The 14,588-nt window shown below is 40.6% G+C and overlaps 1 protein-coding gene across 3 annotated transcripts in view; it reads left to right on the top strand.

Annotated features, from left to right (window-relative positions):
- KLF12 (KLF transcription factor 12) overlaps window positions 1–14,588 on the top strand; it is a 233,455-nt gene that overhangs the window by 53,841 nt on the left and 165,026 nt on the right. For all 3 annotated transcript variants that reach the window (XM_065744044.1, XM_065744042.1, XM_065744043.1), the window contains exon 2: window positions 13,187–13,250. In XM_065744044.1, the coding sequence (XP_065600116.1) occupies window positions 13,230–13,250 (21 nt within the window). In that variant the 5' untranslated portion in view covers window positions 13,187–13,229. The remainder of the gene's footprint in view (window positions 1–13,186; window positions 13,251–14,588) is intronic.

Below are 14,588 nucleotides of genomic sequence, written 5' to 3'. Positions count from 1 at the left end.
CCAGCCTGTGAATGCTGACTATTTTTGCTCAGTTTCTAGTCCTGGTTGTAAGCTAAAGCAGAACTTTTGTCCTTGGACTGAGTTGGGATGAATCCTGAATGCTGCAAGCCATTCTTTTGCAGGTCCAGTGACTTGTTCTTGAAGCTTGGATGTAATGAGGGTGTAATGATTTTGATGCAATCACAGAATTGCCAGGGATAAGCCAGATGATCTCTTTACACTGGATGAGCTTTTGGAATTTCAGAGTTCTCTCTTGATGGCTTTTCAGGTGACAGCAGAAAAAAATGAAGCTTTGGAAGAAGAGAGGTGCCTGGTGATAAGGATCCTGCTTTGGCATGTACCAGACTGGAGGTGGGGAGGGAGGGCTGATGTTTTCTCAGCTGCATCATCCTCCTTTTGCTAAATTCTTCCAGTGTGTCAGTAGCTCTTTAGACTCCATGGTCTGATGCTTCTTGCCTCTGGGCAGTCTTACCTTAAGCTCCAGCTGATATTGATTGCCTGCTTGAAACCTGCTTAGTATTACTTCAATTCAGTGTTAACACCATTCTCTCTTTTGGAGGATGTGTTTTGTCTTGGTCTGGTTATAGGGGTAGGCAGAGAGGAGAGGGATGAGGGTGACAGACCTGGCACTGCTGTTGTCTTTGTTAGTGTGCTGGTCTTTGGGAAACTTCTGAAGAGACGCCTCTCTGCAATTTCCCTGACACATGCTAGGGGAATGTTGTTTAGTTTAGTTGTGGCAGTAATAGGATTGAAGCAAGATGTTTGTGAATGTCATTCCTGGATATTAGTGCAACTCTGCTTCTGTATTTATATAATACACTCCTGAACTCATTCAGTACAATGATTATTTGCGGTCTTTTTTTTCAAATGCTGATAAGAAAAATAACAGAGAAGAATACAATGTTATTTCTTTGAGTATGTGTTGAAAAGAGGGTATTTTGTATTTGCTGACGGACTTGCAGGTTAATATGTTTCCAGTTAAGCTTGTGTATTTTTAGTGGGTTTGTTAGGAAGCCAAACCTCGCTGCTTTTTCATTTTGAAACGGTGCCGCTGCTTGTAATCCTGCTCAGTGTGTCAAAGCCCTTTAAACCTCTGGGCCGGGTCCAGGAGATCTTCCCTATGAGAGGATGACTTACATGTTTGATACTCTAAAGATTAGGGAGCTGTCGAGACGTGTTGGCTGCCCAGCACTGGCAGTGATGCCTGCTGTGAGCAGTGGGACATGAAGGCAGGTGAATCGCTGGGCTGATCTTGTGCTGTTGTCACTCGGTCTGTTGATAAGGGACAGGGAGATGAGACAAGTGGGCTTCCACTGTACAGTCAACTAGAAACTGAGCTGGGAAGCAAAATAAGCTGATAGTAATGCAGCAGTGGGGCACAGAATAGATGTGATTCCGTGGGCAAAATGATCCATAAAGGCAGAAAACCTTCCCTTGTTTGCCATCCCAATTTGCAAGGCCTTCCCTGACTGCCAAGTTCCAGTAGGCTGCAGGAGGGTGACAGTAGGCCTGGCTGAACGTGGCTCAGGTGGAGCAGGTTGCTTTCACTCTGATATGTGTCCTCATGGTGGGTTTGTGTATATGTCCGTGTACATATTTGTGTATTATGCATTTAATGTTTTCTGCTTGCAGCTAACTCTTGTGGGATTCAGAACAGCCTGATGCCGCACCTACACATTTCAGTGTCTGTATTCTTTCCAGTACTAACTTCAAGGCCAGAATACCATAATACCATTGTGCTTTTTTTTTTTTTTAACTCAGTGTATTTTTGTTATTTTTTGTTGTCTTATATTACTTCTCCCTTGTACATTTGATTTCTCGTTTCCCCCAGGAGAGTCAAACATTCGTTTTGTTTTCTAGTTGGTAATTCTTAGTCCTATAAAACCAGCAATTTATAACCTGTTTTCAGATTATAATCCAATTAAAATTAGATATTTTCAATGGGCATCTTAACAGAATCATAATTGTAGTAAGATGCTGCAACTCGATAGGGGTTGTCATTAGAACAATGACATTTGCTACTTGTGAGAGTTATCTGCAGTATTCCTTATGCTTGTTACAAAGAATATTGCAGCTACCTCTGCTCTTAATGGAAGTGTACAGCATACAGCTGTATTTGTTTGCCTCTGGACTGCTGTCAGTACTTTGATTGCATGTGTTTGCAGTTTGCTTTTCTATCAATGCCTTCACAGTTACTTAATCTTTTGATACTTAGGTTGCTCTGAAAGTATCGCCTCCTCTGTGTTCCATGGGAAGGAACAATCCATACAGAGAACACAAGAACACTCTTTGATAGAGCAAATTCTCAGCTACAGAACACCACTTTTCAACATAGTTGCTACAGTTTGTGTTCCAGAAAATTCAGAAGGATCACCCATTTCCTAACCCCCAAGGTACTGCACATCACTTCTACCCATGGAGGGCTGTGTCTTGAACTCTTTTTTGGATGGGAAATTCACTTGTCACCACTTCCTGGGGTGCCATTTTGACTGTGGCTTGTAGTGATGGCACCGCATCTCATTGCTGGTGAATGTTGAGATCCAGAAAACTGTCACCTTTAGCCACATACTGGTTCAGTAGGTCCTAGCATAATTGCATAAGGTGTTCTTTCTGTTTCTGTGTGAGCATTTGTGGGATCAACCTGGTGTGTCTTCCGTTGTTGCCACTGCCGTTTCCAGTGCACTGAAGATGATATTCAGCTAAATGCAGTTTCCTGGTCATAATATGACGATTTGCACAGATGAGCTGATTGAGATGCTCTTCATTTCATGGTGTGAATGGCCCAGCTATTCAGATTGTGGCTTGCTTTGCATGTTGCTGTTGCCACTGCCAAAACCCACCACCCACTGCCTCGCTGTGCTCACATCCACTGTTTGATCTCTATCAACATTCACCAAGCTTCGACAAATGTCAAGGGATGCAGTTTTTTACACATGGGGGTATTCAGTGACACCCCTTTGTATCATCTGCTCTTCCACGTCAGACGCCATTCTGTCAGACTGCCCCTCTGCTGCCATCTGTTACACAACAACAACATGTAATGGAATATTGCTGGGAAGTTTTGGTCTCTACTGCTGTACCACCATCATTTGCCTCTGACGTTGCATAATAATATAGGAGGCATTACTTTTGGAGCAGCCCTTCCAACAAAACCTGTTCAGTAGAAAAATAATGTGGCATGTTCAGTTTGAGTATTATGGGAGTGGCTAGCAGCAGCCACTGGAACTGCTAGCAATGAATTCAGAGAGTGAACTCTTGAAAAATGAAGAGACAATATATATTTCTAGTGAATAATCAGGAGTACAACTTATGATAGGGAAAAAAGAAATACCTTTTGTATATTAAAAATGCGAGAAACCCAACCAGCCCTGACATCATTTGTAGTTAGTGGATGGATTACAGATTTAGGTCAGAATTTGTCTTTTTAATGGGAATAATGCCAGTCCCAGTGATGAGACAGCTTATTGATGGACTAACACTAGTGAATATGTGGCCCACAAAAGACAAAGTTAGGGAGGAGAATAAAAAGAGAACTGTGTTAAGAAAGCATGATGAGGGTAGGTGGGATGTTAGGTTTGTAAGTCTTCAGTGACTACTTTTGGGTAATGATTTTAATTTACTTTGAACCCACTGAAGGTCGTGAGGTGTGGTTTAAGACTGCTGACTGTGAAGTGAGGGCAGGGTGATCTGGTTACAGAACCTTCGACCCCTGAAATTTGTAGCTGGAACTCCCAGTTGCCAACACTGGTTCTTGAGTGTACAAGGGGATACCTGTAAGGTCAGCACAGGCAATGTAATGTATTTTAGGAGCTTCCTCAAAATTTCAAAACATGAGATAGGTGCACTCCTGGAATTAAACCAGGGTTGGGGTTAGCCCCAGGTGCATCTGTAGCTGCTGCTGCCAGATAACTTCACTGCTTTGTTAAGCAGTTTAAGTAATGTACCATCTCAGGAGTTACCTGCAAATCAAAAAGTAATCAAAGGGAATTGGTTGAAATACAGAAGCTTTGATTGTCAGGGAATTACTGATCTTGAACCTCAGAGAATTAGTGAATGTAGTTCTGAGTCATTCATGTTTCTTCTTCCCAAGGACTGTTTGTACTGATTACACATATCAGTGTTTGGCCAGAAATTGTTTCATATGTCTTTGACAGAACTCTGATGCTTACCAAGACACTGTTCAAGCAGAGCAGTGTTCATAACATTGGTTTTCTGTTACACTTGGAATAATGAAGAAAATAAAAGTCCTGTGCTCTTCAGTGGAAACCCTCTTTAGTATTTATGCCTTGTATTATTATTAAATTATGTACTGCTGATACTAAGTTGTTATTTAGGTAGTTGTTGTACTTTCTTTTTCCTGTAAGATAATTAAGTATGATGAGCTCACTTCCTAGCTAGCAGCGAGAGTGATGAGAGCAAAAGTTGGGATTGATACACTTCCATGGCATGGAGTATAAATACAGTCAATCTGACTGAGATCCAGTAAGGACAGGATGAAAACTCTTGGTTTTTATGCTGAGCTTTCTTCTGTGCAATATAACATTGTTTCCTTGGAGCACTTTCCAGTCTAGTTCAATAAACTAAGCAATGCAACTTCCTTATTATTGTTAGTTTCTGATTTTGTAATGATTTTTTACAGTTATATCTGTGCTTCTATTAAGTTCTGTTAGCTTTTATGTATTAGCTTGGTCTTCTTTTTCAATTAAGAGTGATTGCTGGAATGCGTGTGATGTTACAGAATAGTGACTCAGGCTCTTGCACTGCATCCTTCTCTCCTTTAGCTCGGGAGGCACGAAGGGCAGAGTGCAGATGTTGCTGTCTGTAGGTAGCTGGGATGACCCTCAGTGGGTGAGAGCTGTATCCACTAAGGTTCCACTTCAGGTTGAGCCCAGCATTCAGCAGGTTGTTGATTCCTGTTGGCCCACAGAGTGCAATGGCTCCTATTGCATGCAGATGGTAATCGCTGCAGCCTCCTTTAGTGATCTCTTCCCCACTCCCCATTAATGTGGAACTATCTGATAGGAAGAGTAAATATACTTCTCTTTAGAAAAGTCAGAAAAATAAACATAACAACTATGTCTCCTGTCAAAAACTATGTGGACTGTTAAAACAAGCAGAGAAATGATTGGGGTAGGAAGGCCAAGGAAACATGACCTGGTATGTAGTGAGTAGGTCCTGGATCCTAACAGTACACTTTTTCATGAGGTTAATCATAGCTTGCACTGAGCTCTACAGTATATTATAAAGGTTGAACTGTTAGGACAGAGTTTCCAGATGAAATTTGCAAGGAACAGTATTGGGATCAATTTTACTCTTATCGTTCTTCCCGAAGACATCAAGAGGATGAGTGTGATTCAATGACTTGCTTTGGGTTTCAAGTAATTATTAAAAGATTTGTAACTGCTGAGTCTGATGTCGGAGCTGTTTCAAGCTGGGTGATGCTGAATGGGAATGTTATATATTCAGCTGTGTGATTTCTCCTTTTTCTGAGCTTTTTGCCTACAATATCTTGAGAGATAATTATTAGTAATAATGCTAGTCTGCACTTTCAGTAGAGGCCATGATAGGAGAAGCGACATTAAAAATGATTAATGAAGACTACTGGTCAATTGATCAATTTTAGAGAGCTTACCTTCCTATTAAACCAGGCACTCATCAGCCACGTTTGTATCGTGCCAGCCAAATGGACTCGTAAAACTGATTAATGGCATCGCTGTTATCACATAGCGTACAGGGTTTAGGGCCTCGATACGTGTAAAACTGTCATGCTGTTTTCATGAAAAAGCAAGTGGCTGGGATGCTTCTAACTGAAAACAAAGAAGGGTCCTGGACTGTGATGAATGCAGTGAGTAAACTTGTTGGGGGCTGAGGGAAGGCTGGAATAGTAGCCCAACTACCCGATAGGTAGAGCAGCATGCATTCAACTCTGGGCTTCCTTTTCTCTTGGAGGCATAACTGAGCCTGGAAACCAAGTGGCTGGGCTTCTTCGGCATATATCATAACTCAGAGCACTGTTTCCTTCTGTTTGCTTTTTTTTCTTTGTTCATTTTTCCCAGCTTTGTAGTAAATTGTGAGAGTGTGTCCTCTGTGCTTATTCATTGTCCTGGTATTTCTTGTAAGGCAACTGCAAAGAGACACCTGAATAACATTTGAGCCATGTAAAGATAGCATTTGACATCCTGATGCAGGATTACTTGTTTTCAAATTCTGTGGCAGATTATGTCTTGAATGCATTGCCCTGTTACCAAATGGCAGGATGCTCACTTCAGCTGGAGAGTGGTTTTCGACACGAGAGACTGAAGCTCAGTTGTGCTTTCTCCTTTGGGCTTGCAGCAAGGGGCCTCGTATGTTTGGCCACCCTATGTGCTCAGGTAGTGGGGTGATGGCTGTCAGCACAAGAAATGTTAGGTGCACAATACATTCAGGAATCAATGCTTTGCTGAGTGCCCTAAGGAAGTGGTGGCCTTCTCCTAAAGCTCTGAATATTTCACTTTCAACTGTGAGCAAGTGCGAGAATTGTTTGCTCTTCTAGTGTTCTGGGATTCAGCAGCCTCTTAACAGGAAATAAGGAAAATCCCTGTTATAGTTTTTAAATGGGTTAGGGTAGAAATGTAGATTATCTTGTAACTTTGAGCAGCGAATGTGAGTACTACTGCCTGCACCACAAGTAGAGCCAGCTTGGTTCTAAACTGGTTTCGGTAATGATATTAAAGCAGAAGGGATGAGGTGGGTGATAGCATTTGGTAATGCTACTCCTTATTAGCAGGAAAATATAACAGCATGAAACCTGCCCAAACAATGACATACTTTCCTGTGCAATCCAGTCACTTCATTTAGGAGTCTGCTGGGGAGCTTTGGGCTTTGCCCCCTTCACCACCACAGTAGTAAGGAAGAGTCATGGGCAAGTCTTTATGCTATTATCCTATTTGGGGTATGAGCTGCAGTGCAAACAGAATGCAGAAATGCAACTTCAACCTGAAACTGAGGTAGCACTTGTTTCAATATTACTGGTTTGTAATTACTTTCAAGTTCAATAGAGGTCTCAGAGAGTCATTATCATTTTGAGAATAACACGTATTCTCATTGACTAGGGAAGTAATCCTGTCCCTGTACTTGGCATTGGTGAGGCCTCACATCAAGTACTGCGTTCAGTTTTTTGACCTCAGTGCAGAAAGGACATTGAGGTGCTGGAGCAGGTCCAAAGAAGGGCAACAAGGCTTGTGAAGGGCTTGGGGAATATGCCCTATGAGGAGAGACTGAAGGAGCTGTTTAGTCTGGGGAAGAAGAAGCTGAGGGGAGACTGCATTGCTCTCTTCCAATACCTGAAAGGTGCCTGGTCTCTTCTCAGTGGTGACAGAACAAGAGTAAATGGCCTTAAGTTTAAGTTGGAAATCAGGAAACACTTCTTTACAGAAAGGGTTGTTAAGCACTGGAATAGGCTCCCCAGGGAGGTGGTTGAGTCACCATCCCTGGATGTGTTTAAAAACCATTTGGACGTGGTGCTCAGGGACGTTATTTAGCAGAGGGTTATTCGAGTTAGGGTAGTATGATTAGGTTGTGGTTGGACTTGATGATCTTTAAAGTCTTTTCCAACCTGAGTGATTCTATGATTCCATACAGTTACACAGTTATATAGTATATTCCAGATAGTTCTACCTGTGCAACCTGGTGTAGGGAACCTGCTTTGGAAGGGGCGTTGGACTCGATGATCTCTTGAGGTCCCTTAAAACACCTATGATTCTATGATTCTATAATTCTATAATAGTTATATAGTTTTGCTGAAGAAAGTCTAAAATAAGGGCATAAAATGAGTTTTCTTAATTCCATTTCATTGGGGGTTCAGAAATGTTATTTTTCAGAAACTGAAAGCTTCTGTGTTGTTCTGGTGATGTAATTGACAGTGTGTTTTCTGCAGATTCCTGGAAGATAATTATTTACAAATCAATAGTTTATTGATTCATCAGGATTCTGTGTCTGTGTGCACATACTTTCATATATTTATAATCATATACATGTGTGTATATGTACATTTAAAAAGTTGCAGGTGATTCTTGTAACAAGGAAAGGCCTGCTGAGTCCTTTGACTTCACATGTGCAGGATGGTGAATAGAAATTTAACCGTAATGTGCAGTTTGAACTGTGTGAGAGGGTAGATGGTGATCTGAGAGACCTTGCGCTGAAAGTGTGTGATGTGTAACGTGAACATTTCCTTATGTCAGCAAGCTGTCCAAATGATGTGTGGCTGTGTTTATCAGAACTTTATTTTATTTAGATCTCACAAAATCCAATGCCATTCTGCTTAGGCTAGAGGTGTGAAGGGAATAGGGAGATTTCAGAGCTATCCAATCAACAAAAAGCATGGAGGATAATCACTACTTCTGCAATAACAGTTCAAGGGGTTACATTGTTTTGCTGTGATTTTTCTCTGCTCCCTGCAGTTTACAACACTATTCTGGATTGATCAGTGAACATTACCTGAATTCTGATGTTTGAAAACTCTGTTCTTTCTACATATTTTAATTACTATATCTGTTTTATCTTTATCTAATCTTCTTTGTCATGCTATAGTTCTTTGTGGACATGCATGCGGTTGCAGATTTTTTCTTTACTGAAGGGCATCTTTCTCAGAGTAATGATTCTCTGAAATTATATCACCAGAATTCTAGTATGCTTCTATGTATTATTTTTGTCAAACCGTCCCCTTGAGTTATAGGGAGGATGAAGTGTGTCTGTAAGTCCCAGGAGGTCTGGGACTTATCCTTGAAGCTGTTCAATTCTAAATAATTCATTAACGTCAAATACGAGCCCTGTAAAGAATAATGTTTATTCCTCTAATACTCTACTGGATGGCATTGTAAGCGCTCTGTGGAAGTTTAGTCATTGAATAAACCTTGTACAAAGGGAGGAGGAGGAGACGTCTGGCTTGCAGCCTTCTTGCAAAGGCTGTGTGTTCTGTTAGTGACAGCTTTGTCCACATCTTGCCAGCTGCAAACCCACTGTTGGAATACAAAGATATAAAACACAACAGCTTTTACAGTCAGATGGGTAAATCAGATGGGTAGATCAGGGTGCAGGTTCTCCCGCTGCCAGGACCCCAGTGGAACTGAGGTAGTTCTGGATTGTTGTGAAAGGAAGGCTGTTTTTGGAGGTGTCTTGCTGCTGGGGCTCCAACTGAAGTGAAGGCAGACGCCAAGGAGGAGCTGCGTCAGCCTCCCCCTCAGCATCCTTGTCATGCTGCACCCCAGGGACTGAACTGGTGGCAGAGCTGCCACTTCTTACCTTGAATCATGATGCATTTCATTCAGCGTGTCTCTTCTTTCTCTATGCTGGATGTCGTTCTTTGTGGGAGTCTGGATAAATATTTCGGTCTGTAGGAGTTGAGGAGAGCCTAGGTATCACCTAGCAACAAGCATCCCACTCTCTGCCTCCTGCTTCTCTTTTATTTTTATTAAAATACCAGTGAGTCTCCTTACTTTTATTAAAATGCCAGAAGTTCAAACTTTTAAGTTAATTTTCAGAAATATTTTTTAAATATTAGAGCAGCCGAATGTATTTTTGTTACCATCACCACGTCAGTAACAAAGATAGTGGGAGGTGCTGGTGGTCTTAGAGCAAGTAACTCCGTTTGCCTCAAGAGAAATTATCAAACGCTAGCAGAAACTTTAGCTGAGAACAAAATAAACTTCATGTTTGCAGTCGGGTGGTCAGTGACAAAAAGCATAGCAAGTGCTCTTGTGATCCTATTACCTGGCTCCGTTTGCAGATCATGATGACTGCTGATAGGACACTGGCTCGCTCTGCAGTTCTTTTTCTCTACAGAAAAATCACTAGCAAAGTATTTTGTGTAGTCAAAATTAACAGCAGTCCAGAATCCAGTTTATGAAGCTCTTTTGGACCAGATCCAAGGAAAGAAATGCAGGTACTTGAGTGCAGGTGTAGGTAAATTTTTGGGTATGTTGATACAGTGTAGTGCTGCACTGAGTTTTATCTTCTGTCCCTTACTGATTCTGCTCAGAAGGGCCTGCTGCAAATTTGTAGCTTTACATAAATACACGTGAATGTAAGATTTGTAGATTCTGCAGAATGTCTTGTTTACGGAGTTAACTATTTCCCTGCAAGAGCCAGAAATGTAGGAAACAAAGAGGCAAGTGTGTGGCTACTATTAGTACACAGGTAGCCGTTCTCAAGGCTGTGTTGATGACTACCACTTTTCTTTATGCTCTGTACACTGCTGAAAGTGTACTTTCAGTTCTCCTGTTGCATCTGGTGATTAGGATGGCCGTGGTGAATTTGGAAGTAGTCACTCCTGGCCTTCAGGAAGCTGGATGTGACTTGAGGCATTTGTAAGGGATTGCAAGAGGATCTACTGAAAGGGACTTCAAGTGCAGATTTGGGGGCTTCGGAGAATGAAAGTGCATATATTTTTTAAGTAAAATAAATGATGCAAGACAGTGATTCAGAGATATGGTTATATCCACATACGGGTTTTGCTTTGCAGAGAAAAAAGTTCAGCAAATTACTTGACTTAGTAACATAGTTGATGTTTTCTGTGTATGTTTTATGTTATGTATCCGAACTAGAAAAAGGAGTATAACATAAAGAGTACTTCGCAACTGCGTTGGCAGGAATTTACTTAAAAATTAGTAGTACATAAAAGAGGTAGTGAAATGATACTTGTATGAACTTGCCTTTGTGTCTAGAAACTGACACAAGCATATACAAACAGTTCATTAAAATACCTCTCTACAAATAATGAAGTAGCCTCCATATGTCAGTGTCTGGTATGATTGTCCTGAACGTCTTCCCATCTTCCTTACTCTCATCCTCTCTGCTAGAATCACCATCCTCGGTGGGGATGTTGGCCAGATGAGGAAGAGTTTGTTTCCAAACTGAACTTTGTAAAATTTTTTTATTGCTTTTTTCTTGTCATGGGAGGAATCTAATGTTCAGTGGTACTGGTAAGCTTCATAAACTCTTAGTCTGAAGATACAGTTGTAAGCCCCTGGTTAGCTGTGGGCTGGTGGTGGGATGTAATTGTTGGCAGCTTGCATTTCTTTATTTTGGTTAAAGCTAATAGCTTGTTAGGTGTTGTTTTTTGGTTTTTTTTCCTTAGTTAAAGAACCCTTTTGACTCAGAGGTTTTAAATGAAGAACATTGTGTCATTCTGTCTTCTTTGTAGAAATGGTAGGCACTTCTATCTAGACTTGTTTTCATATTTGTGATAGAAGAAACTGAGTTTTCATACTACAAAGCAGCTAAAACACTAAGTTCAGCACACATTTAAACAGTGATGACACGAGACAGGATCAGTGCATTAGATTTGCAAGGACAGACTGCTCAGTTTCATTCCCATGCTGTTTCATCTCAAGCTGAAGCTGTACAGTGCTTCTGAAAATGTGGCTACAAAATGATGGAGCTCATAGTTGAGCGGATATTTCCAGATGGAGGTTTACTTCTCAGTACCTTTGTGGAACATAGTTTGGTTGGTGATATTGGTGACAGGTGGACAGTTGGACTAGATGATCTTAGAGGTTTTTTCCAATCTTAATGATTCTGTGATTCTCTTCACCCATAAACAGCCTAAAAACGTCATGGTTAAACTGTTTGGCCTGTATGTGTGGAATTTGTGGCCAGTGTGCATTGCCCATCACCATCAGTGCTCTTTGCCCCCCTTGCTGGCTGTCTCAGTGCTAGGAGGCTGATTCCTGTCCTATCCTCAAACCATGTGTACTGTATTGTAGATATCCTGGGTTATATTTTCAGATGTGGGATGGTTGCAGTGCTGGAGCTTGTTGCACTTAGCAGAGGAAGACATGCAGAAATAATTCCATGAGCTTGGAGTGCATTAGGGAGGGAGACTGCAGTGATGTGGTGTGCGGAAGGAAATGGGAAATTCATTGCTTGGTAAATCATGCAAACCTGAAGAAAATGAATAAGCAAAGCCAGTTATTACTAAAGGAGTAGGTTTTTCATGAAAAGGCAATCACATGTGATTTAATAATGCAAACATGGTCATGGCTGTGATTAGCTATGTAGCTGTTATCAGTTTTGAAACATTTACCTATGTTTTTTTTTTCTATTGCCATTGCCACAGTAACCTAAATAGGCGGTCAGCATTCATGTGTTTTGTGAAGCTAAGTTGCACTGGGGAGTGTACGTGCATGCACGTGTCTGGATGTATTTAAGTAGTAATGATGAGAAAATGTGGAGAACTGGAAACAATTACAGGTTGTGGTGGGAATTGACCTTTTCTCCCATGTGACTAGAGGGAATGGTCTCAAGTTGCGACAGGGGAGATTCAGGTTGGACATAAGGAAATAACTTATTCTCCAAGAGAGTGGTCAGGCACTGGAATGGGCTTCCCTGGGTGCTGGCTGAGTCACTGACCCTGGAGGTCTTGAAGAAATGTTCTGATGTTGTGTTGAGGACCATGGTTTAGTGGAAAATATTGGTGATAGGCGGACTGTTGGACCGGATGATCTTGAAAGGCTTTTCCAACCTTGATGATGCTATGATTCTATAAGTATTTTTCTTAAATCTGAGGGAGCGTCCCAAAGTTCAGTAGAGTATTTAATTCTCCATATGTATTTTTTCTTTTATAGATTCATATGGAATCATAACTAAACTAATCATGTATTGTATTAATATGTATTTGGATTTTCTAATGGTCTTGTCCAGACACAGGAAATAACTGTGTTAATGAGTTAGCTATTAAATGTATTTACCTTTTAATGTGTTATTGTCCAGACCTCCTATAATATTTCTGGGAAACGCATATGGAAAAAAACAATAAGGAATGTTCATATTAGGTGACTTTCGGAAAATTTACCTTTAGAAAATTTGCCTCTGCAAACATAATGGGCTCTGAAGAACAATGGGGAACAGCTTAGAAATGAATGACACTGAGAACACTGAATAAAGTGATTTGTGAACAGGAAATATAAAACTTTCTCCAATATAGTTGCATTTTCATAATAAATCCAGTTTTATCTCAAATGCTTACAATCTTACTGTTCTTCTAAGCTGTTTCACTGTTGAACATAAGTCTGTGGTCACGTTTTTACTTATATATATGTATAAATATTTGAGAAGTTAGTTAATATACCTGTAAGAAAAGAAGTCAATTATATGCCAGTTTATCGGTTATCTCAGAAATACTAAATGTTTCTTTTTTTTTTCTTTTCAGGATTGAAGTGGATCTAGGAATGAATGGATGACTGGATATTCATATGAAGAGGAAAGCCATAAAAGTTGGTTGACATTTTTACAGTCATAAGTATTATGCATATTACTACTGTTATAAAAAATGTACGGTGTATTAGAAAACAGAATAGATGAAACAATCAAGCAGAGTTTCTCATGTCATATTGTCTTTCCTGCAGGGACTACTTTAGCTTGACACTACTGTAGCTTAATGCAACAGTTTCTGACTTAAAAACAATGAAAAACAACAAAAGGAAGCAAACAGGCAAAAGACACGGACTTGAATGTTCAAATGGAAATGCAGTAGTACCTTAAGGAAGTGAGCAGTGCCATGCTATGGAGATCAGGTGTTATTCTTCAGCATGAGGATGAAGGGTAAATGGGATAGGTGTTGTCTTCTGTTACATCTGATGGCTGTGAAACTCAATATGCTATTGTTTGGCAATCAGGTACCACATTGAGAAATGCTGTTTTAGTCCAATAGGATATGATGTCTTTGTAGGCTTCTTGGTGCTTTGCTTTCTTACCATGCGGAGATGTCATATCACCTGTGTTTTCTATGGTAGATGGAGAGGAAAAGCTATTAGTGCGTTACTAAATTTACTGTTATGTTTCATAAGATGATAAAATTCACTAGGCCTTTGCTTTTGACAGTCTGACTTGTTTGTGAACTATAGACTTTGACTGGGATGCTGTGTTAACCAGTGCCAGCCAAGGATGTTTAAACATAGCTGACCATGCCTGAGTTTGCACCAGATCAAACAGATTGCAGTGGCAAATGCAATGCACAGAATGGTGGGATTTGGTGTAGCATCTCATTCGAGTGAGGCATTCTGGAACACAAATTTGTTGAGAAGGGATACGTTATAGTGGAAAAGCTCTTAAACAGAAAGTTTTCTTCATCCCCTGAACCTTGATGAGAGGCTTCAACAGTCGAAGAAACAGCAATTGAGGTTCTCCAAAGTTGCAATTGACTACCAGAAATTTATAGCTCTCTTTGTGCAAAATATTTTAGCAGGGCTAAGATTCTCATTTATCTCAATGCTAATTTGGTTATATCAGTACTCGAGTAGCTCAGGCAATTTGCAGTTTATTGACTTAGGTATGGAAGACTTTAGTTCCTGGGTTAGTCTAGTGTTTGCAGTAAGTAGAAGATGCACTGGTACTATCTACCTAAAGTTTCACAGGGAGCAAAAGCCTTGAGTGAAGCATCTGTGTCCTTGAACTCAGTCTCCTGAAATAAAAGCCTTAGAAACATCTGTAGAACATCTGCTTTTTATACCACAGGTTCCTGGAAAACTCCAGCATCCAGATTTAAAAACCTTAATAGAGTTGACAGGTGGTGTTAGTAGCTCTGTAGCACAATTCCTTTCCAGGACCAGGGC

Source organism: Cyrtonyx montezumae, unplaced genomic scaffold (genome assembly GCF_038088225.1).
Source record: "Cyrtonyx montezumae isolate F1298 unplaced genomic scaffold, pur_monq_1.0 scaffold_3, whole genome shotgun sequence".
Lineage (NCBI taxonomy): Eukaryota > Metazoa > Chordata > Aves > Galliformes > Odontophoridae > Cyrtonyx > Cyrtonyx montezumae.
The sequence above is the reverse complement of the archived record's forward strand: the minus strand, read 5'-3'. Positions and strand labels throughout refer to the sequence as shown.